Here is a 22,681-nt window from a genome sequence, read left to right as displayed (position 1 = left end):
AGTCTTACTGGTCTTATGTGTAAACTTAATCCTTGCTGCCAATCCATTCATGTATTCAAAAAAATCTTCATCTTCAGTCCCTTGCCATACACCAAATAGGTCATCAATAAACCTTATGAGACATTTCAACTTGTTGCTCCATCTTGGATTGTTGATTACCCTGGTTTCTTCCAAATATGCCATATATATGTTGGCGTAACTTGGTGCCATCACTGCACCCATTGAGGTCCCGGAAATTGGAATGAAGTATCTCTCTTCGAAAGAGAAGAAGTTATTCTCTAATACTATGCTCAGTAACTTCAAAATGAATAAATGATCACTCTTCACTAGTTCACCACTTTTCAGTAACATCCATTCCATTGCCTCTAGCCCTGCTTGTTGTGTAATGTTGGTATATAGCCTAGTTACATCCATAGTAAACAATAGGCCTGTTTCAGGATTAAAGGTGACAGTATTCAATCTTCTCAGAAAATCATTGGCGTCTTGAATATATGTGCTACAGATACGAGTCAATGGCTGAATAATCTTGTCTACGTACTGTGCAATCGGTTCTAGCAGACTGGTTAGCTGCAATAATGGGTCGTCCTGGTGGGTTTATAAGGTTCTTGTGAATCTTAGGTAATATATAATGTTACTCAGTATATGAAATTACGCATTTGAATATCAGAATACTCATCGAGTTTTTCTCTATAATTAATTTCAGGAGAAATAGAAAGAACAGTCACCCAATATTTAAAACCTGAAGAAGGGTGTATAATGCCCGAAACCCGTAGTTAAGAAGAGGGGACCATTGTTATATTAACATCGAACAATTTGTGTCAACTCAAATATTGGGACTCATCTATGAATATCATTACAAATGTGTATTACTATTGAATGTGATATATACACACCAGTGTATTCTTATTCTTTGGAAAGAAACAACTTGTGTCTAAAAGATTTGATTTAACTGTTGAATTAATTGAATTAGTGTATGATGTGGAACAATACACGGATATGTTTTATATAAATAGAAACATTGCAAGTTTACATTGTTTGAATCATTGAAGGAAAGAAAATATGTTTGACATTTAAACAAAACAGTGCAATTTATTTGCCAGTTGCTTTGCCCCAGTTTATTCACCGTGATTGTGCAGTGAATCTTCCCAGTACTCACATCTTTTAGTAGAGGTGGCACTTTACTTTCTGGGAGCACCTAAAGTGGTTTTTCGAGTATTATTATTAATTTGAGAATTGACTTACTGGTTAAACTTGGGAATTTACAGGAGGTGTGCATCTCTACTCTCCACTCATTTGCCATACAACTAAGGGCCTTATAGTTTGAGAGCCAATGGTGTACCGTGTATCTAAAAAGTGTTGAGGATGGCTTGCACTAGAGGCAGGCTTAAGTTGTCCACCTGAGATGTCCCATCACAACCCGCCCCCTTATAGAAAGTATATTTCGATGTTCCCTTTGAACCCATCACAATCCCTTGTAGGTTTTTCTTACTTGCCACGTAGTACGACGTCACCTCCGACGTATTTTTTGCATACAAGGATGTTTTTATGAGCAATGCGCTGAGAGCTTGAGCGAACGTCCGTTGATGCCCATTGTAACTCCCCGTTTTAGACAAGTGATATTAAAACAGTATGTTCAACATTTGCCAGATTCCTGAGTCGGTCAGATTATTTGGTCTAATAATTACTCTGCATCTCATCCAATGCATGACATGTTACTAATTAAGGACTATATGCTCACTTCCCTCCTAAATTACTAAGAGCAATCAACACTGACTGGTATAATATTTTAAACCAGCATGGACTTCGTGGTTGTGCCCGATTGGTTTAATTGTATTAACCTGATATTTGTAGTACTTCTACCATTCAGACTACATGTACCTCCCTATGGGCATCGTGAAATCACCATCTTTGGATCAAGCTTCACAAGCCAATCCCAGGGATGAATAGTGTCCCTCAGCAAAAAGGTCCTTCACATGCCCAAATGCCAAAGAAAACCAATCGGGGAGGGTCTATGGTTGCCCAAATGAAATCATTGCACTACACTATGGCATCAATCCTGATCTTTCCATCCTCTAATCAAAAACTGAAAGGGGGGAAAAGTAGACAAGTGCTGGAGGGGCAGTCGGTCTGATAAAGTCCATGTGGAGATACATAGGCATGCCGGCCTTACCAGTAAGCAGCCTACAGTACGCTTTTAGTAATTAAAAGGGGCAAATACCCCCAACAAAACACACAAAATAGGGAGTAGAACTACTCCACAATAACAATATTGACATTGAACACATAGGAGCCTACCACTCTGCTACCATACATACAAATATGTCCAGATCAGTGGTACACGTGGAAAGGAGCTGCTATATTATTACTGCAGCAGAAATTTAAAAAGGTAAACAAATTAATCTTTATATGTGCATGAGTTACAAACTCCAAAGTAGTATGGGTTACAAAAAATATATATATATTTTGAAACATTTCCAGTCACCTATGATCTGCTCCCTGAGTGACTAGACATTGTTTACAGCCTAAAAAGGTTTAAACTAAGTAAAATACTTCTGCAAAATCTTACCTGGTGGATCTCTTCCAGCCACAATAATGCTGGATTTGCTCTTAAGACTTAACAGCCGGACAGTGCCTCCCCTACCCGACATTCCCAAAACTATGGAGCCCGTTTACATCATATCAGGTGCAGCCATAATTACCCATGAGAATCAATAAACCATCCATACAAATAAAGTGATAATAGTGTCACAGGACCATCTTCTTCCTCACTGGAAAGACAAGTTTCTCCACAGCCTCCACCCAGATGCACGGTTCGCAATTGCTGGGAGCCATTTAACTCCTGCTTTTAGCTTAGGGGAGACTAGTCAGCTTGAAACCAACTGTTACCAGGAGCGACTTTTGACTCGCCATGCCAATTGGCGTCGTACAAACAGATAGATGTGATATGTCTGTTTGGTAATATGAATAAAGGTGATTAAAGGACACATCTAAGGCACATTTAAAGTATAATGGAACATACAGAATTTACAAAAATGTATAGTGTTAGCATCTCATGGGAATGTTAGATTTGCGGCATGCTGTACACTAGCTCCTGGTTCTCCAGAGGTAGCTCCTCGCCTACCGGGTGATGCCCAATACCCAGGAGCTGCTTTTAGCTCCTGCTCATCAAATCTCAATTTCGATCCCTGCAGATACAGTAAGAGGTAGCAGGTAGTGTGAGGCTGAGGAAGAGGTGAGGCAGCATCTGGGCCCAAGCCATTGTAATCAAACCCACCGAAATAGAAGCTGGCAACCACCAGATAAAAAACGACTAAGGATACAGTTACATCAAGGTTCTGCAGGCTTTGGCGCTCCAGATGTTTGGACTACAACGCCCATCTACCCTAGCCAGCATAATCAATGTGAATGATCAGACACTGTAGTACAAAACATCTGGAGAGCTGCAGGTTGCAGATGCCTGTGCTAGAGTCAACAAAAAGAAGACACCCACCCTCCCCCACACACAAAATCTCAACCAACCTCCTTCCTGGCTTCTTCAAGACTTGTATCTGGACAAATGATGACATCGCGGCTGCACTGCACAGGTTCCTTCCCCGATAAGCCAGCGATTGTTACCGTGATCTAGAATTTAAGAATAAACATTCATTATAGATCGAAGGAGGTAAGCTTCTGGGACACAGACAAACACACAAAAGCATTCAAGTGGTGCAGTGGGTACATTATTAAAATAAATTCCCACGACTGCCCTCACTCAAAAATAACTCGCATTCTTTAAACAAGTCCTCCATCCAGAGTTGGATCAGTGGATGCCCTCTTGAAAGCCTGTGCCATCAGTCCCACCACACAAGTAGCATCACAGTACCCCAACAATTGCTGGCCAAGACGTCTTTAGAGATACCTTTTCCGCCAGCAAGTTCCCCAGTCAGCCTTAAAGTCTTCATCTCCTCCATTCCAACGTTCGTACCAAGGCAGGCATCCATGCCCAGCTGGCTGTGCAGCTCAGCAGCTGGCAGAACTGTTTGAATGGGTTTTTAGAAAACTGCACTATACGGCAGCTATTGTATTTCTCTCAGGCAACAAAGGTCACCTAAAAATGGCAAGCGAGGCAGGACGGACATCTGCAGGCTGTCTGGCGCAGCAGCTCAGGGCCAAGAATCGTCGTCTGTGCTGGCTGGCGGATCTGGAATGCTGGTCGAATATTGTGAGAACTTACACTTGCTGTGTTACACTGTACCTTTTGCCTGTCCCACTCTCCCCCGCCGAAGAGAGAGGCATCGTCTTTTGCCACATTTACCCCTGGGAGTGCGTTAAGGCAACATGCCATGTTATTTTAGGTTTTGCTGTCTCATTTTAGGAGATCCTTAGTCTTTACGTTTGCTCCCTTTGGATTTGAGGTTTTCTGATTTGTGGTGGAGAGGGGAAGTTCTGCTAAAGTCCTCCTGCCACTACATCACTTTTTTGGTATATGGGCCTACGTTAGCCCATATGGACCCTATCTACAGGGGTCACTTGAATGCCTAATATTTTGGACCTAGGGTGCCATCATACTGGATTTAGGAAGTAGGCTGGGGACCACTGTGCAAGCTGCTTTACTGCTTCATCCCCCTGAACCCCTCGACCCTCTGTCACACATCTCTCGCACCCAAACGCACTAACCTCAGGAACAGAGACCGGCCCTCACCCAGACTCTTGCCACACCTCGCCTGCATCAGTCCACCATCCCCAGCCCAGCTGTCAGAACCTCCCTGCTAGCCCCTCCCCGACTCTCCCTCTTTGAACAATGCCTACAGCATCTACTATCTCCCGCTGGACTCAGACTGCATTAATTCGCTAGCCGTAACCCAAACACCAGCACCACTCAACGCCCACTTACCTACTCCCGACCCACCTCCTTCGATCTCACGCAAACCGACCACCGCTCGTTCACTCACTCACTCACTCTTCCTGCTCCCGACCCATCTCACTCACACCGCCCCCTCAAACAGTATCTAGGACCCGAACAACCACCACCACCACCACCACCCCGCAGTTTGGTTCGGTCACTCCGACCATTCTGACCCTACCGCCTACACCACACCCCACCCGCCCCTCTGGTCAACTTCTTAGTAGTTTTTCCCTCTGTTGCTGCCATCCTGCTCGTTTTCTCCTCCCCACCAGCCACTCAGTCCGGCCGGGTCCATCTGGCCACGAGCATCAGCGGAACCACCACATCCCATCCAGTCACCTGCCTCCTATTCAATGCATCCAAAAAAAGACAGCATCTTTGACCTCCTATCCTCTGACAATCCCTAACTTATCTTCATTACTGAAATATGGTTCGCAGACAATTTCAAACCAGTCACGCACAAGGATTTCCCACCGAACCACTTACTCATCTCCCACAACAGACCTTCCAGAGGTGGCGGAATCCCTCACAACGGTTTTATAGGAAGGCAGGTATTCTAGGTGCATCTTAGGTATGCAAAACAAATGGATCAATTAGAGTGCTCACACTTAAAACACATGAAAGAGGGGAGGACCACCCGGCTCGGCGTACCTTGCCCTAAGTAAGAACACCCTAACCCTGGCGGGGGTGCCTGTCCCTGGGTAGCCCGTGGTGTATCGCCTACTTAAAAGATATAGAGGAGAGTACTGTCCCTCAACCTTCTACACGTTGTCCAACAGAAACGTCTAAAAAGTGGTAAACTCCAGAAGGTTGAGCAGCGTGCAACAAAGCTGTGGATTAGATCTTGAGGCTGCTTGATCTTAAACGTGGGAACAACCTGCGAATCAGGTCAACTGCTTACGTTCCATCCAAAATGTGCAACTTTAATAGTACCCGTAGGTCACTGTGGTTGGAGTCTGAAACAGTACTCCTGGAGAGACCACTGGTGGGTGAAGTAAAAAAACAGCCAGGAGGCTGGAGGGCTAAAAATTGGCTTTTATAAGAATGTATAGCTCACTCTGCGGTAATGAGTGTGCTACAGTGAATGATTTTTAGAAAATAAAGTCTCTTTTGTTGGTGTAGAAGAGATCAAAAGTGGGTCATGAGAGCCCTCATGACCGAAAGGGGTCGACCGGTTTCAATGGCGTAGGAGATTCAAGCCATCTTCTTCAGGACCGTGATTTGAATTGCAAACAGGTTTGCCAAATGTTCAGAAAGAAGCTGAACAAGAAGAGGAATGCTGGTGTCTCCTGTGGGGAGACAGAAGGGGGGGGAGAAATGGAGGAAAACAATCAATGAGGCGGAAAAGGCATAGGGGGGAAATAACAACAGAAGATTGATGCAAACAATGGGGTGGTGCTTATCATGCATTGAGTAGAGCATGTAGGAGCAAGACCTAAAATGGTCAAAGTTTACAGGAGTGGTGGGGGTGCCTGGGCACCTGTGAAGGGTCTCATTGCCAAACGGTGAGGGAAGGGGGGGGGAGGAACGTGCCAGACAAAGTCTCCTTCAGGTGACTGGTGAGCTGCTACCGAGGGATGGGAGGCAACGTGCACACAAGTGGATGGAAAATGTGCACTTCAGGGCAATTAATGTGAGCCCCTATGTCGTAAACAAATGGGGGTAGCAGGGACAGCAAGCTCTCAAACAGGTGCAAGTTGAGTGCCTGAGTGGGGGGGTGGGCTGAACATACCTCTGAGCCAGCGTCCTAGCTGGGAGGCGAACGGTGAATAATGGCTGCTCAGAGCATCGGGCTGATGTGGGAGAAGCAAGCACCTACACACACAGGTAAAGTATACCTGTGGAAACAAACAAACCATATCAGGCGTGTAAGTTTGGCTGCAAAACACATGGCAGAGGTAAATTAGAGAATGAACCATGGTGCCTGGGTGTGGGCCGTACCTTTTAGGGAGCAGCTGCTGGCCTCCGTGATGTCCGTGAGCTGTATCCAGCTGTAGAGCTCGAGACTGGCGGTTTCTAACGAAAAAAGGCCCATCGCCTGTAAAAAAAACAATGCGCTTGCGCTGGCGTCGTCGTGACGCGGCTGGCTCCTAGGATACGCCTCGAGCGTTGGGAGACAGCGAAAGAAGCCCGAGCGCCTCTCAAAACAATGGCAGAGCGCGCTCGAGCTAAAAGGGGTCAGGCACTGGAGCGTGGACTACTACACTACTGGGGGACTTTAATATCTGGTTTGATGTGCCCAACAACTCCATGGCCCAACCCCTGGTTGACCGCCTAGAGCAGTGGTCTTTAAGCTTTTTTTGGCCTGGGCACCCCCTGAGCAAAATTTGGGCAGCCCGGGCCCCCCCAAAAATGCCAAATGGACAGTATGTACAAATGGCTATGAACTATTGCGTGCCGTCACCGCACCCTAGTCCCTGGGCTCCCCCACCTGCTCCCATCACCGTCGCTGGGCTCCCTCATCCCACTCCTACCGGGGCCCTGGGCTCTCCCCACCCCATCACAGACCCACAGGCTTTCCCCACCCTGCTCCCTCCACTATCACAGTGCTCCCTCCCATCTTGCTTCCACCACAGTCCCTGGGCTCCCCCCCCCACAGCGTTCCCAACACAGTCCGAGGGCCAGTGGGAGCTGGTGGATTTTTTAGTGAAGGGGCATAATATTTCCCACAGAAATGCCATACTGACCGAGCACAGCAAGGGAGCCTGAACCAATCGGGGGGGGGGGGGGGGAGAGTCAGAGGGTTCCCCCCTGTAAAATGTTGCATTTTAGAGCATACCAACAACAACAAAAAAACAAAATGGGTAAAAAGCCGGCCAAGGGGTAAAGCATGGTATTTTTGACTGGACATTTATGATAGATATCCAGTAAATAAATACCATCCCTGTCCCCTGGGCTCCACAGCGCCTCAGAGGGAGAGCTGATTTTGGCGGGTGGGTAGGGGGATTGTGCAACAAAGGCATTTTTAAAATGCCTTGTTGGACAACCCTCCTTCCCCCCCCCATCTATCCCCCACTCGCCAAAATCAGCTCTACGGACCAAAACAAACAAACGCACATTCACAAGGCAATCGCCATCATTCACACAAGCACCCATCCATTACCATACACTCTCCACGTCCTGATGCCCGCGGGCTTTAGAAGTATGCACATAACATAACTCACTCATAACACAAGCATACACACATTTAAATAAAAAATAAATCAACATAAAAACGTACTTTCTGCAGGTGCCTGCGTGTGGGTGCTGAAATGCCCAGCTCCAGGTCGCTCTGTCCATATGTGCTAGGAGGCGCAGGAGCTCCCCCTCACACATACAGACATGCAGTGCCCCAGCCAGTATTTTCAATGAGCTATGCAAGGCATGCAAAGCAAAACGCCTCCAGCCTTGCTGTCAAAGGGAAACAGTGTTTCCCTTTGACAGTTTAGCCAGCCCAGGACCCTCAGCTGGAAAAATCAGCTGAGGAGTGCTCAGTGTTTCACTGGGCTGGCTCCTCGGCTCCTCCATAATGGGCGAGGCCTGTAGCCTATAGGAGCAATAGGGCAATGCCCATACCATAAATGCTAGTGTAGGGCGGGCAGTCAAAATGGGCCACTGTTTTTTGGCCGATGTGGGCCAGTTTGAGGAGTTACTTCACTATGCAGCTAGTAGTTTTGACCATTGTTGCTGAATAAATATTCTTTAAGTATTACACTGTTTACATTTTAACAAAATAACACCCCCTTGGGTGCTATTCAAACAGTCTGACTAAAGAAATGAAAATCCATTTGCAACTGCGTGCGGCTTTTTCATTGGTGCCGGAGACACTTTTATGGTCCAGTCCAACCAAGTGAGCCACCCCTACCCATGTCCTCCAAACTAAAAAAAAAAAAAATATCTTATTTTTTTTACATTTCATGCTGGGCTCTGGTGGCCCCCCCCCACTCCCCCCTCCCCCCCCCCCCCCCCACTCCCCCCTCCCCCCTCCCCCCTGGGATGTGGCTGCACGCCCCACAGTTTGAAGACCTCTGGTCTAGAGGCACTCAACCTTTCCTGGCATACAACAGGTCCCATCCACACTGGAGGCCACATCCTTCATGCAATCTTCAACTCCGATCTCGTCTTTGTGTCCAGCCCCAAACAACTCATCTGGACAGACCACTCAGCCTTACCTTTCTCTGTCCGTGCACCGCCCGAGGTCACCCCTCAAGACCACATATGCTGAAACAACGTCAAGGTACTACCAGACCTGGCAGAAGCCCTGCTACGCACACTGCAAACCTCAGATAGACCCCACACCCACCCCCTTCCTATCGAATCCTTTGACTCCTGGATTAACAACTCACGCCTCCCTCTCATCCCCTCCATCCCCTCCATCCCCGCTGCCACCTGCAACGGACCTACCCCATAATGGTACAAACCCCACATGAAGACTCTCAAAACCCATAACCGCTCCATCAAGCGCAAATGGAGAGCATCCAAAACCCCTCATTGCAAGTCTGTGTTCGTCCACTGTCACAAATCAACTTCCAGGGCACCATTGGTCCAGGGATGAATATCGGTTTCTAAACCATCAATCAACCCCACACCTCTAGTACACCAGAAGGGATCCGAACAGATTGGAATACAAGCAAATTATAAGACCTCCTTGACCAATTTTGGTAACGTGGACGGAACGGCATGCTCATCTCTGTAAGGTCGTGGATCGTTGGTTAGTTGCAACACAGCGAAAATACAATTACCCAATGATAAAAGGGACTGTCCATTCAAAACTGTATAAAAATATCTACTTTATTTTTATTACAACAGACAGTTCTAGCACACGACAATTACAACCCACACTGTAAAATAACACAGATGACAGACAGTTTCGCAAAGGAAATGGATGCACCCTGGATACTGACAGGAGGGTAGTTGGTAAAGCAGTCTTACTGTTCAAGACGATTTGTTTTCAACACCAAAATGGGCAAAGGGTTGTAACTGTCTGGGGGCCTTCGGAGAAGGACCAAGGGGGTTGGGGGGGGGGGGGGGGGTAGAACCACAATGTACCGGATGCTGAAGAGGTTCTTGGTGCTCAACAGCATCAAGGCAGTTCCAGGGTGCTTCGCAGCTAGTGGCAGGAGACAGCTGCAGGCAGTTCGGCAAGCAAGGCAGGACTGCCTGGCGCAGCGGCTCAGGGGCCAAGAATCGTTGTCTGTGTGCGTGCTCGCAGATATGGAATGCTGGTCGAGGTGTCTCGGACGGCTCTGGTGACTGCAGCATGACAACAGTCACCGGTGCAGCCGGATGCAGTTAGAGGACTCAAATGTCTCAGAATTGTCCTTAAAAAGATGGACGCTGAATGATGCTTGAGCGGCACTCCTAGCTTCTTCGCATGGCTCGTGTCCTTTCAAGGCAGACGGCCCAAATCTCAGCAGGTTGTTAGCAGGCAATGGCCTGGTCCTTTATCCAGAGAATCTCCAGCACTTCCCACCTACGAAACTTGCTGTCGAAACCTAGCAGGGAACGTTGTGTACCGGTTCTGGAGCTGCTGGACGGGTCCTCTGAGTCCGGTATCTCTCTATGTTCCCTGGGAGATGTTTAGGGGAGGGATTCTGCTTCATGGACTGAGGACGTACTTCTCCTGAGCTCCTGCCCTGATCCTGAGACCGATCCTCGTAAGAACTTCCAGCCCGGACCGAGGACGGAAATAATCATATCTCCAGCTACCTCATCCGAGCCTGCACTGCCCGAGAGCGAATCCAGACGAAAACGGAGCCGACAACACCGAAAACGCGACCTCCGCGCTTCGGTCCCGGGGAATCAAAGATGGCGGCCACGACTCCGTCCGAAGCCCGCAGACGAGGAGAGCCCGGGAACTGAAGGAGGCGGCACCCGCGGCTCCGGGCGGTGAGGAATTACTGATCGCCTGTGCCACAGACGGCGAGCAGACTGCTGCGCCTCCCGTCCCTGCGCTGAGACCATCGCGGGGCGCACACCGCCACACACCGCCGCTGCGAGGAGAAGGCGGAGGCTGGCGGCCCGGGCCGCTACGGGCCCCCAAACGGACGAGGAGCACCGCGCGGAGGGGCACACTGAACCTTCCAGCCCTTCTCTGGACCCGGCGGGTGGGGGCCCTCGCCGCCGGGCAATACTCGCCCTCGGTCCGCGGCGCCCCTAATAGACGCCGGCGGGCCCTGCAGGCGACCACCACTTGGCCTGCACACACGGTGTGAGCCTCCTAGGACACCAAGAATCACCCGAGCCACAACGAGGGCCTGTGGGCCCCGCGGCGGGGGCCACCACACGGCCCATCCACATAACGCGGACAGGAGGACCGATAGCTGCACAACGCTGAAGTGCCGGGCCCCAGCACAAGACACAACCCGCACCGACGGCCAAGAGTGGCTTCGCCCCAGCGGACACTTCCCCACCCTCTGCCCAAGGATACACCAATAGTCGGGGGAAACAGCACAGCACCATAACCCCCACAGCCCCCGGGAGGAAGAACGACCCGCTGGCAACTACTTGATCAATACCCTACAATAACGAGGCGAGTGAGGGGGAGCACCTCACTGCATGCAAAATGGCAGCGCCCACAACAAACCAGTGAACGGCACTCTCCCGCACAATCACTGAAAATGACCTGAGGAGCCATCAGGCCACAAAGTCCACCAAACCACGACGGCCCCATATTCCTGACAACCAGAGGTCCCGAGAAAAGAAACACTGCCGGAAGTAAGCGTACCGGAGAACCAGGCCGTTGGGAGGGGTCATAACACTGTGGGAACCAGCCCTAAAACATGAGAACACGCGGATGAGTCCCGAGGTGAAGCGAGGAGCAAAATACCCAGCAGCAAGGGGGGTCACCTACCTAAGGCGACCTGAAAGCCGCATCCAGGACTCCTTCATAACAGTCAGGCCCAAACAACAACAAGAAGCAAGGGCAACAGTTGCACAAACGACTCAACGGACACGCTACCACTGCAGGCAGCAACGACACCGCACATACCTCTCGGAACACTCTGCTGAGAGCCCTGGTGGACGAGCTTGAAGCGGACATCATATAGCACCTCACCAAAAGCCCTCTTTGGAAGGAATGCCACCTCCAAGGCACAAACCCAGACTTGTCACAATGGATGCCTTCACCTCAGTCAGACCAAAACAACAGATCCCACAGGAGATGAGCGCTGTTCAAGGATCTCCGACTCAGGCAACAGATCCTCGAGACTCCCAAATCCTACAAGCGATAGCAGCACTGCGAACATCCATGGAAGACAAGATTGGCGAAATAAAATCGGACATTCAACTGATGAGACAAGACGCGCGAAACCTAACCGACAGAATGGTCACTGCGGAAGCCTCCCTGCAGGACACAGCGGAGACCACACAGGAACTTAAAGCGAAAGTCAAAGAGCTGGAATCCACAGTAGCTCGACTGGAAACGCGCTCAGAAGATGCGGAAGGCCGTGCCCGCCGCAACAATGTCCGAATACTGGGGATACCGGAGGATTCAGAGGGCCCCGACCCTACCGAATACATTGAAACGCTGTTCCTGCAGGAAATCGGGGCAGGCAAACTCACCCAGGGTTTCTCTGTGGAGCGAGCTCACCGATCCCTTCAAAAGCGACCACCCCCCGGCTCACATCCGAGACCCATTATAGCTAAAATCCTAAACTTCAGGGATCGGGAGGCCATTCTGCGGTTCTCGAGAGAAGGCGGAGAGATCAAAAGAGGCGCAGCGTCAATAGTCATGTATCCCGATTACACCCCAGTAGTACAACGGGCGAGAAACTCTTTTATACCGGTGAAGGCCACTCTAAGGAAACTCAACCTTAAATATATGCTGCTATATCCAGCGAGACTCAAAGTGCTTCACAACGGGAAGGCAATCTTCCTTGAAACCCCGGCAGCGGCAAATCTATGGCTTGAGCACAACAATCTGGCTGAGGATGCGGAGGGAATGGCGAGAAGCAACAAACACCAGGGCAACGACAAAGATCACGCGAGAAGCTGAAGGACACATCAACCACGGTTACCACCTCGGAATGAATCGCATCGCCACACCAAGAAGGCGACGCAATCGGGCAGGAGCTCGGAGGCTCTTGTGCAAAAACACTGACGACCCACCCCAACCGAAGCGGTGCAGGTAAAATGCCTACACATCACCCGGGTCGGAAGCCCTGGAGAGGACTGGAAGGCCCGGGAGCCCCCGAGCGTTGCGAGTTCGTAACAACTGCTGGGGGCAGTTTATTGTTGTTCTTCTTCGTTGATCCATTCTACGGGATGGAGGTTGTTAATGTTGATAAATCTCCGAAGGCAAAGTCACAACTGACGGGTGGGGGAACTGGCTGGAGGGCCAGGACCGCACAAAACGGTGCCGAATTGGCGACGCCGGTCGCCACCATCTGCATTACTGGTGGAAGTGGGGCCTCTCTAAGTGTTTTGCGAATACAAGATGGCTACACACATTAGACTATTGACTTGGAATGTAAGGGGCCTGGGCACCTACCTCCGCAGGAACAGGATTAAATCCTACCTACAAAGAAAGAGAGTGGACATTGCTCTCCTACAAGAGACTCATTGCACCGCTGAAACAGATGAGAAGCTCAGAGAACACTGGGGGGGACAAGGCTATGGAGCCCCCTACTCTAGATTCGCCAGAGGGGTGTTCATCTGGTTCAACCCCCAGGTACCGTTTCTCCTGCGCAGGTTGGTGAGGGACCCTGAAGGTAGATATCTGATCATATGGGGAACGGTAGAACAAAGAGAAATATGTATAGTAAACTCATACTTCCCCAACAATAATATCCCAGCCCATTTAAAAGTACTCAGCGCCCAGATGTCACAGTATCGGGATGGCCTCTTCTTGTGGGGAGGCGATTTTAATTGCGTTTACAATCCTGAACTAGATAGGTCTTATCCACCGGTAAGCGGCTTTCCCGCTGCCACCTCATCCCTGAATGTCACGGTCAATGAACTTGATCTGATTGATGCTTGGCGGGACCTCCACCCGGGTGAAAGGGCATACTCATATTACTCATCCCCACACAAACTTCATACGAGGTTAGATTATTTTTTCATAAGCAGAGAACACATGCCTCAAACGGCTAGCACACAATACCTAGGGAGGACCATCTCCGACCACTCCCCACTCCTGTTAGACTGGCAACACAATAGCCCTAGACCGCCCATCCCTATGTGGAGAATGCCTGCTGAGGCCCTGAAAGATCCGACCTTTAGGGATGAGCTCCAGGAGTCCTTGGAAGACTATATAGCGGTAAACACAGGCAGTGTGGACCAAATAGGTACGCTATGGGATGCCCTAAAGGTAGTAATACGGGGAGAAGCAATTGCAAAAGCAGGGGGCATCAGGAAATCACTACGGCAGGAACTGAACCAGAAGGAGTTGGAAGTCCAACAACTAGAGTCCACCCCTATTGACACGTTGGGGAGGGAGGAAGAACTGAGTTCTCTCAGAGAGGACTGCTCCAAGGCATGGGACAGGCTGGCTAAGTTCGATTTTAGCGTTAGAACTAATAGAGCACATGCAGAGGCCGACAGACCTGGTCGACTACTAGCGTGGTTCTGCAAAAAAGAACACCCTAGGCAGGCTACTACAGCACTACAAGACGAACAAGGCATAGAACACAGGACTCAACAAGACAAACAATACCTTTCAGCGCTTCTATGCACAACTATACTCCCACACACACAAGGTCCCACAAGACCAGATATTAGATACCCTGGAGGAGATTGGCCTGCCCAAACTGTCGCCAATGCAGTCCGAAGCCCTAGACTCCGACATCACACCGGAAGACATAACAGAGGCTATCAGGTCCCTCGCTACTTGTAAGACCCCAGGATGCGATGGACTCCCCCCAGAATTCTACAAGGAATACGAACCCACCCCGACGCCCCTCCTACACCAGGTCTTTTCTGAGACATTTGAAACTGGTATCCTACCCGACAGTATGAGGGAAACCTTACTGGTCCCGATGCTCAAACCCAATAAACCCTCCGATAAATGCGACTCCTATCGCCCGCTCGCCATGCTTAACTACGATGTGAAAATACTGACGACAATACTAGCGAGGCGACTATCCAAAGTGATTGGCGACATAGTGCATGAAGAACAGAACGGCTTTATACCTGGACGCAACACGTCCCTAAACTTACGCAGGCTTCAGCACATTATAGCTGAAACCAATACAAGCGATAAACAACTCGCACTACTCTCCCTAGATGCTATTAAAGCATTTGATTCCATTTATTGGGAGTGGCTGGTAGCGGTCCTGGAGGGGTTTGGACTCGGCCAACGATTTATCAGATGGGTAGTGATCCTATATAATGAACCAAGGGCCAGGATAAAATCCGGGAAATATGTGTCAGACGCATGGGATATTCGCAGGGGCACTAGGCAGGGCTGTCCACTCTCTCCCATGCTTTACATCCTAGGCCTAGAACCCATTGCAATCTTCCTCAGGCAGCAATTTTTTGATGCAGTAATTAGGCTGGGCGGGACTGACCATATTGTTTCATTATATGCAGACGATGTCCTAATATACGTTAACAACCCTCATCTTAATGTCCCGACAATACTGGAAATCCTTGATAACTACGCCAAAGTTTCGGGTATACAATTTAGCAAAACGAAATCCTGCATGTTTCCATTGGCATCCCTGAAAAATAAACCTGCAGAAGTGTTTCCCTCAGTGGGCATAAAGTGGGAGACCAAATCTTTCCGTTACCTTGGGATCCAGATAATGCACACCCCAGAACAAATGCATATACGAAACACGATGGCTGCGATACCCAAATTGCGCAAATCCATAAGTTTCTGGTCTAAGCTTCCATTATCCATGCTGGGCAGGGCCTCAATAACCAAGATGCTCATTCTCCCTAGATTCCTATATGGGTTCCAGAATGTGCACTTTTATATCACCAAACCCTTCTTCCAGCTTCTAGACACAATAATTAAGGAGTTTCTATGGGGTAAGGGCAGACATCGGGTGGCACTATCTACCTTAGTATTACCACACAGCCAAGGAGGGATCCAGTTACCAAGCCTAGAGAAATACTACCTCGCGGCTCAGCTAAGCCATGTAACCAAATGGCTAGCGGACGGGACCACTTCAGAGACCCCCCTCCTACAGGCCATGATCTCCCCAATTCGCCTGAGGGAATTGCTCTGGGCCCCTCAAACTTTGCTACACGATCAGCCTTTTCTGGCAATCCTAGGCAGGAAAATATGGTGTAGAACCGAGACGATGTTACACTTGAAGCAACCATACTTCCAAGAAGTACCAATACTCTCAGGACATGACAAATCTGTCACCACCCTCCACACCATTAGGCACTGGGAGGAAAAGGGTGTTTACACCTGGGGCGATCTATACTCCGAAGGCATATTCAGGGATTTCGCTGAGCTGCAAGAGGAGGAGGGCATTCACGCTGGCCAATTCCTGTGGTACCAAAAGATCCGCAAGATAGCACGCACTAGATGGGACACCTGGCCAGAGGAACCAGAGGCCACCCCCTTCCTGTCTTTAATGTATACCCTGAGCGAAGAGGGGAGAGCAGTATCTCAGATCTATAAACTCCTTGTCGACATCCCTAATCCCCGCAGTGATATACTAAAGACCCGCTGGGAATCAGACATGGGACAGGAGTTATCCGAAGAGGAATGGAGTAGAGCGCTATCCTTTCCGAAAGAGGTCTCTAGAAACCAGAGATTTCGGCTAATCCAATTAAATATACTCTATCGCACCTACTTAACCTCGAGCAGGATTGCGAAGTTCAACAAAACCGCCCAGACACAGTGCACCTGGTGTGGGACAGAGGGGGCAGACCTAATCCACATGCTATGGAATTGCACCAAAACCCGCAGCCTCTGGTCAACGGTGAAAAAAACCTGCGAAGAGGCAGAAGTCACCAGATATAAGTGGACCTCAGCTGAATGCCTCCTAGGCTGCTATCCCAGATTGGCCAAACTCAAATATGCGGTTAAGCTGATGGACTTGCTATGCATAACAGCCAAAAGGACCATCGCCATGGCATGGAAACGGCCGGCAGGACCAAATCACAGGGCATGGCGCAAAGAATTTGAAAGATGGGCGACCGCCGAAACAAGAGCTTGGGAGGACAGCGTGGCTAGATCCACGGATGAGTCGAGTATGGCCCTTGCTGCATGGAAAGACACCATGTCTAAACTGTTTCACTCCTCTGACGATAAGCCCCCCTGAATTATCCACCGGCCCTAACACAGGACCTGAATGATTGCCCAAGACACTCGAAACCAAGCCCCTCCAGCATTAACATTCTTGGAAAGCCCATACCCGCGTCCGTGTCGCCCGGCCACTCCCCCTCCGCTTACGACCCAATCAGTCATCACCTACCTCTAAAATCGGAGATAGTTAATGTTTCTAATGTTTTTAAGTTCTTGTTATGTAAAGTTTGTTGTTTAACCGCAAAGATTGAATGTCACTGACCAAATCGGTCACCTTGGAATAAGTAACTGTAACCAAAATGCCAATAAACAAATTTAAAAATAAAATAACCACAAAAGGGATGGGTGGAAGATTTTGAATGAATCTTAACCACTGGCATTGCTCTGGTCAACCTTCCACACCACCGTTTTTTAGCCCGTCTGCACCATTGCACAAGGGGCCCAGCCATATGCAAATCAGTCCGGTACTGTCACCAATGGTAGCAGCCAAGCCCGAAGTGCTAGGCCAGGTCCCCCCTCTGCACAGAAACACGAACAACCCCAGACATGTTTTGGCCTCATTGGGCCTCCTCAGTGAGGTGCAGCTTGGTTCCCTATGGCGCAGCAAGCCAGGGACCCACGTCTGGGCATAGCCTCTCACATAGTGAGACAAACTATAACCACAAAAGTGATGGGTCGAACGTTTTGAATGAATATTAACCACCGGCATTGCTCTGGTCAATCTTCCACACCACAGTTTTTTAGCCCGTCTACACCATTGCAAAAGGAGGATTTAAGGTAGACTGTACCTCAGCTCGGGTCCAAATGAGCCCTTCTTACTCCCTGCAAAGTCTTCAGATGATCTGATCAGTAAGGGGCTCAGCCCTCTTTTAAAGGCAAACGGGCCTCAGTGATTGGTGCAGGCTAGGCCCACCTTAATGAACCAATCCTGGTTCAACAATCTTCAGTGATGCTTCAGGTCAGAATCAGAGCGTTAAACTATGACCCAGGACCCAGTAAACGGGCCCACTGACACCTACAACAGTCTCAGGAAGAGGGACCATCCAACTGGCCACCTCTGCGCCAACTGCAGTAACTGTACACATACTGAGTGCACCCTAGCACTATAGGCTAATCTACTCTCCCCACTGACCTGGACTATGGTCCCCAAGGTTGTTCAACCCACAGCACTTTGAGATCATACCATTGATATATAAGGCCCTATACAAATACACAATAACATAAGCAGCCGATGTACTTTTATAGTGGCCATTGGGCTACTAATTACTAAATGGGTCTACTCTGTGCCTTTTTCCCCCCCTAGGGTCATTTATTTTCTAGGGCCATCATGAGGAAGGCCTAAAATGGCGGTTGTGCAGACATGGGCTGTGCATGCCCAGCCCTCCACCCTCTGGAGAGTACCAGTCCTAAATCGGCAGTAACACATCTTGTGGGTGTGCAGCAAAGCCGTTGGAGGATTTTGGATCGAACCAAATTGGCTGGCTGTCCACATTTCTTTAGGTCCCTGGGTGTGCGATTGGCGGACTGGATTTGGCCATCCCATGAGTAAGGGTATGCATAGGAGAAACCCTACAGTGAGTCCTGTTTATTTCTGCAAGTTTAATGACCTGCTGGAGGATTCCCACAATTTGAGCGGTTGCTGCATTTTAAGCACCATATCTAGTCTTGCTGGCTAGACCCTGTGTCCTAGCCTAAACTCTTGTTTGGATGTGGACTGTTGGATGTGCTTCCTGGGCCTCCTGCGCCGTCCTGCTGGATACTCTTGCCGGCTGTGCAAGGCCTTCCATGCAGGAACTGTCTCTGGGCCATTTTACTGCTGCTTCGAATTCTACCATCTTTGTTGTGCACCTTGCTTTAGGAGGCTGCCACCATCCAGGAGGGTGTTGGGACACCAATACACTGCATCTGTTCATCAGTTGGCTGGCTGCCGTATCGTGCCCTCTGAGCTGCTACAATCTGGCGGTTCACTATAACCACGGTTCTGCCTACAGGCATTGTTCCGTTTCCTATTGGGCACTTTCATCAACACGAAGAACTCCCCACAAATGACATTCTAAAAAGGTACTTACTTGAATAGTGACATTTTTCCAGGATTCACTGGGGTCCCTCGAGCTTTCCACCAAGACTGTTTTTTTGCGTGCAAATACCACATATTCATAAGACATTTTTAAATCTATATCACACACCCATCTACTGAATTACATTGCATCATTCTTTACTACCCAGCTTTCCTTCCTTCCATAAGGTCGGCCGAATATTTATCATGAACTTGGGTAGCTGTCCTGGTTCTGATGGACATCGTGTTCCCCAATTCTAGCAGCTATAGAACTGTGCTGTGTGCATATGTATATTGCATATGTAAAAGAATGCAGAAAGCAACATTGGGCGGGTTTCAGCATTGAATCTTCGGATGCATATCCAAGTCCCTGGCCCCCCAATAGCAATCTAAATTATGGAAAATAATAATAATAATAATAATAAAAATGTATTAGGGCACATGATAATCTAGAACAGTGATAGTAGGGGGGAGGGAGTGCCCTGTAGAGGAAAGAGGATACTATAGCTCACAGTAATTGACTGTAGGCGAGCCATTTCAGCCCTGCTGCAGTAAGTGCTGAACTAAGCCATTTTTAAAATTGGGGCCTAGAAAGGCCAGGTCCTAGCACTCGCAATTGTACCCCCTTGCATTTCAGCGGCAACACACAATTCCCATTCCAAGCTCAATCGGCATACGAAAAGGCCTTCACACTGAATAGATGCTAATATCCCATTGTGTCACGCAGCAGGTTAATGCAACTAGACAGGAATGGGAATGGGAAACCACGAGCAGTGCTGAGCCTGTCCCTGGAGGACAATCTCCGGGGAGCCAGGGTAGAGGTCCTGAGCTGCTAAAACAGCCCCATTCAGATTTAGGGCCCTGGTGCCCCCACGATACCCGTCACTATTTGAATGACCAGATGGGCATCATTAGAACTCCTAAATCCCTCACAAGGTGACTAATTAGTGTGGTCCTGGCGTAAAGGTTCAGGGAGGAAGCTCCTGCCAAGGGGGAGAGCTCAGATATGATATGCCTTTTATATTGCGCCTGTACACAAGTGTTTCTAGGCGCGACCACACAAGGAAGGGGAGACAAAGGGAGGACAAAACAAACGATCTACCTAGGCCTTGTGTCATTCAGATCGTGCAAGTACAAGGGGAAGGGAGAGGAGAAGTGCCAGGGGGAAAGAGTGCAGTAAGCAAGCTCAAGTAAGTGCCGTCCGGGAGGCCTGCTCTAGTAAGTGCAAGGAGGCAGGGAATTGTAGGGTTGCAGATACAGTCCCCAAGTGCGCGGTGGACCCTGAGGCAGTGGATGGGGCTATTGGTCGTCAAGGAGCCTGGTGCCCGTTAAGTTTCAAAGGGAGGCCGGGTAACCAGTTAGCGAGCAGATAGGTACATCAGCAGGCGAGAGAGAAGGAAGAAGCGAAAAGGAAGGAGAGTTGCTTCTGGGAACCTTGGGTGGTCCTGCTCAAGTTTGAGGGAGGTGTGATCCTAGGAGAGAGATCTACCCCCCACTCTCTGCCTGGAGAAGCCTCTGACCCTCAAGAGAGTTGGAGGTGGATGAGCAGAGGGCTCGAGAAGGAAAGTGCTTAGGAAGAGAGTGTTGGACGTAGTGTGGTCCCCAGCCCCAGAACGCCTTGGGGACAATGAAGAGGGTCTTGAACTTGATCCTTGCAGCCACCGGGAGCCAGTGGAGAGATTTCAGGGCTAGAGAGATACGATCCCTGGGCTTGTTGCAGTCCTGTTCTGGATTTGTTGCAAAAGGCGAAGGGTAGAGGCAGGCAGTTTTAGAAAGAGGCTGTTACAGTAGTCCAGCCTAGAGAGAACCATGGCTCTGGAGAAAGTGAACTTTTGGGGGAAAGTGAGAAAAATAGGAATACCTCTGAGGAGGTGCAGCTGGAAGTAGGACTTCTTAGAGACGTCCATGATTTGAGGAGAGGGTGGAGACACCAAGGTTTTTTGCCTCGCAGGGAGGCGCAGGTAGAATGCCCAAGGAGGGCGGTCAGAGTGAGAAAGGGAAATCGGAAGCAGAAGACCCAATGAGAAGGATCAGTCTTAATGACATTAAGGCACAGATCTTTGGAAGCACACCAATCCTAAATCACGGATAGACATTCAGGAATGAGGGAGGGGTGGAGACTGAGGGGAGTGGAGTGTGATCCTCATCACACTGAAAGTTAGGAGAGAAGGTAGAGATGAGGTGGGCTAGAGGTACCAAGTAAAGGTTGAAGAGTCAGGGTGAGAGGTTAGAGCCCTGGGAAACACCACATGTGGAGGTAGAGGTGGCAGAGAGAAAGGACCCCAGTTGGACCTGGGAGGAAGGAGGTCAACCAGTATAGTGCCTGATCCGCGATAACCAGGTGCTCATGGCGTCAAATGATCAGGACGGCGTAGTTGACCATGTCGAAAGCAGAGGACAGATCAAGGAGGAGGACAGAAGGAAGGCTAGGGTTGAAATTTGACTCTTCACAGGTGTTCAGGAGAGCAGTTTCTGTGCTTCTGGCTGCTCTAAAGCCAGACTGATTGTCATGGAGACAACCAACAGATTCAGTATGGAGAGTAAGCTGGGAGATGGCCAGCTTTTCCCCGAGTTTGCCCAGTAAAGGAGTTATAGAGATTGGACGGTAGTTTGCCTGAGAGGAAGGCTCGGCCGAAGGCCTCTTTAGGAGGGAGTGCTTTAGGGGGAGGGGAACGTGCCAGTGGGAAAAGAGATTGCAGAAATCGGCCAAGGCTGGAGCGAGGGTGTCTATGTGGTCATTGATGGTTCTGGAGGAGCAGGGTAGCATACGCTCATCTCCTCCTTCCGCACTTCTCTCAAGTCTTACCTCCTCCAATCACCATCATAATACCGGAGCCATCTCCTTCACGTTGGTCCTACCCCGCTTCCTACATTTTTACTACCTCGCCCACCTCCCGTTTCTGCCATGTAATACCTTACTATTCATGTAAATTGCTCTAAGTAATGTTTTCTGATACTTGTTTCATTGTTACTTTACTATGCTCGTTATGTATTCTTCTGTTCACATGTAAAAAACTGCTTGGACAATACTTTCATAAAATCGTACTTGTCTATAAACCTTGTCATGATTGAACACGAGTAAAGATGAGAAAGGAGGGGGAGAGAGAAAGAGAGAAAGAAGGGGGGCTGAGAGAGAAAGAAGGGGGGCTGAGAGAGAAAGAGAAAGAAGGGGGGCTGAGAGAGAAAGAGAAAGAAGGGGGGCTGAGAGAGAAAGAGAAAGAAGGGGGGCTGAGAGAGAGAGAAAGAAGGGGGGCTGAGAGAGAAAGAGAAAGAAGGGGGGCTGAGAGAGAAAGAAAGAAGGGGGGCTGAGAGAGAAAGAAAGGAGGGGAGAGAGAAAGAGAGACAGAGAGACAGAGAGACAGAGAGACAGAGAGACAGAGAGACAGAGAGACAGAGAGACAGAGAGACAGAGAGACAGAGAGACAGAGAGACAGAGAGACAGAGAGACAGCAGACCAGGCATTCAAAGGAGGCGTAGGAATGACAGAGGCAGTGATCCACTCCGGGAAGATCAGAGCTACTCCACCTCCTGGACGGTTGGTTCTGGGTTTGGA

General features: G+C 49.3%; 1 protein-coding gene across 1 annotated transcript in view; it reads right to left on the bottom strand.

The window, feature by feature from the left end:
• Positions 1 to 22,681, bottom strand: part of PARK7 (Parkinsonism associated deglycase) — a 105,587-nt gene that overhangs the window by 53,324 nt on the left and 29,582 nt on the right. Inside the window, exon 2 of the mRNA XM_069621847.1 lies at positions 3,520 to 3,621. Within this exon, the coding sequence (XP_069477948.1) occupies positions 3,520 to 3,621 (102 nt within the window). The remainder of the gene's footprint in view (positions 1 to 3,519; positions 3,622 to 22,681) is intronic.

This window comes from Ambystoma mexicanum, chromosome 5q (assembly GCF_040938575.1).
Source record: "Ambystoma mexicanum isolate Mex_15411 chromosome 5q, UKY_AmexF1_1, whole genome shotgun sequence".
In the NCBI taxonomy this organism is placed as follows: Eukaryota; Metazoa; Chordata; class Amphibia; order Caudata; family Ambystomatidae; genus Ambystoma; species Ambystoma mexicanum.
Note: the sequence above shows the minus strand (reverse complement) of the source record. Positions and strands in the feature narration are given on the sequence as shown.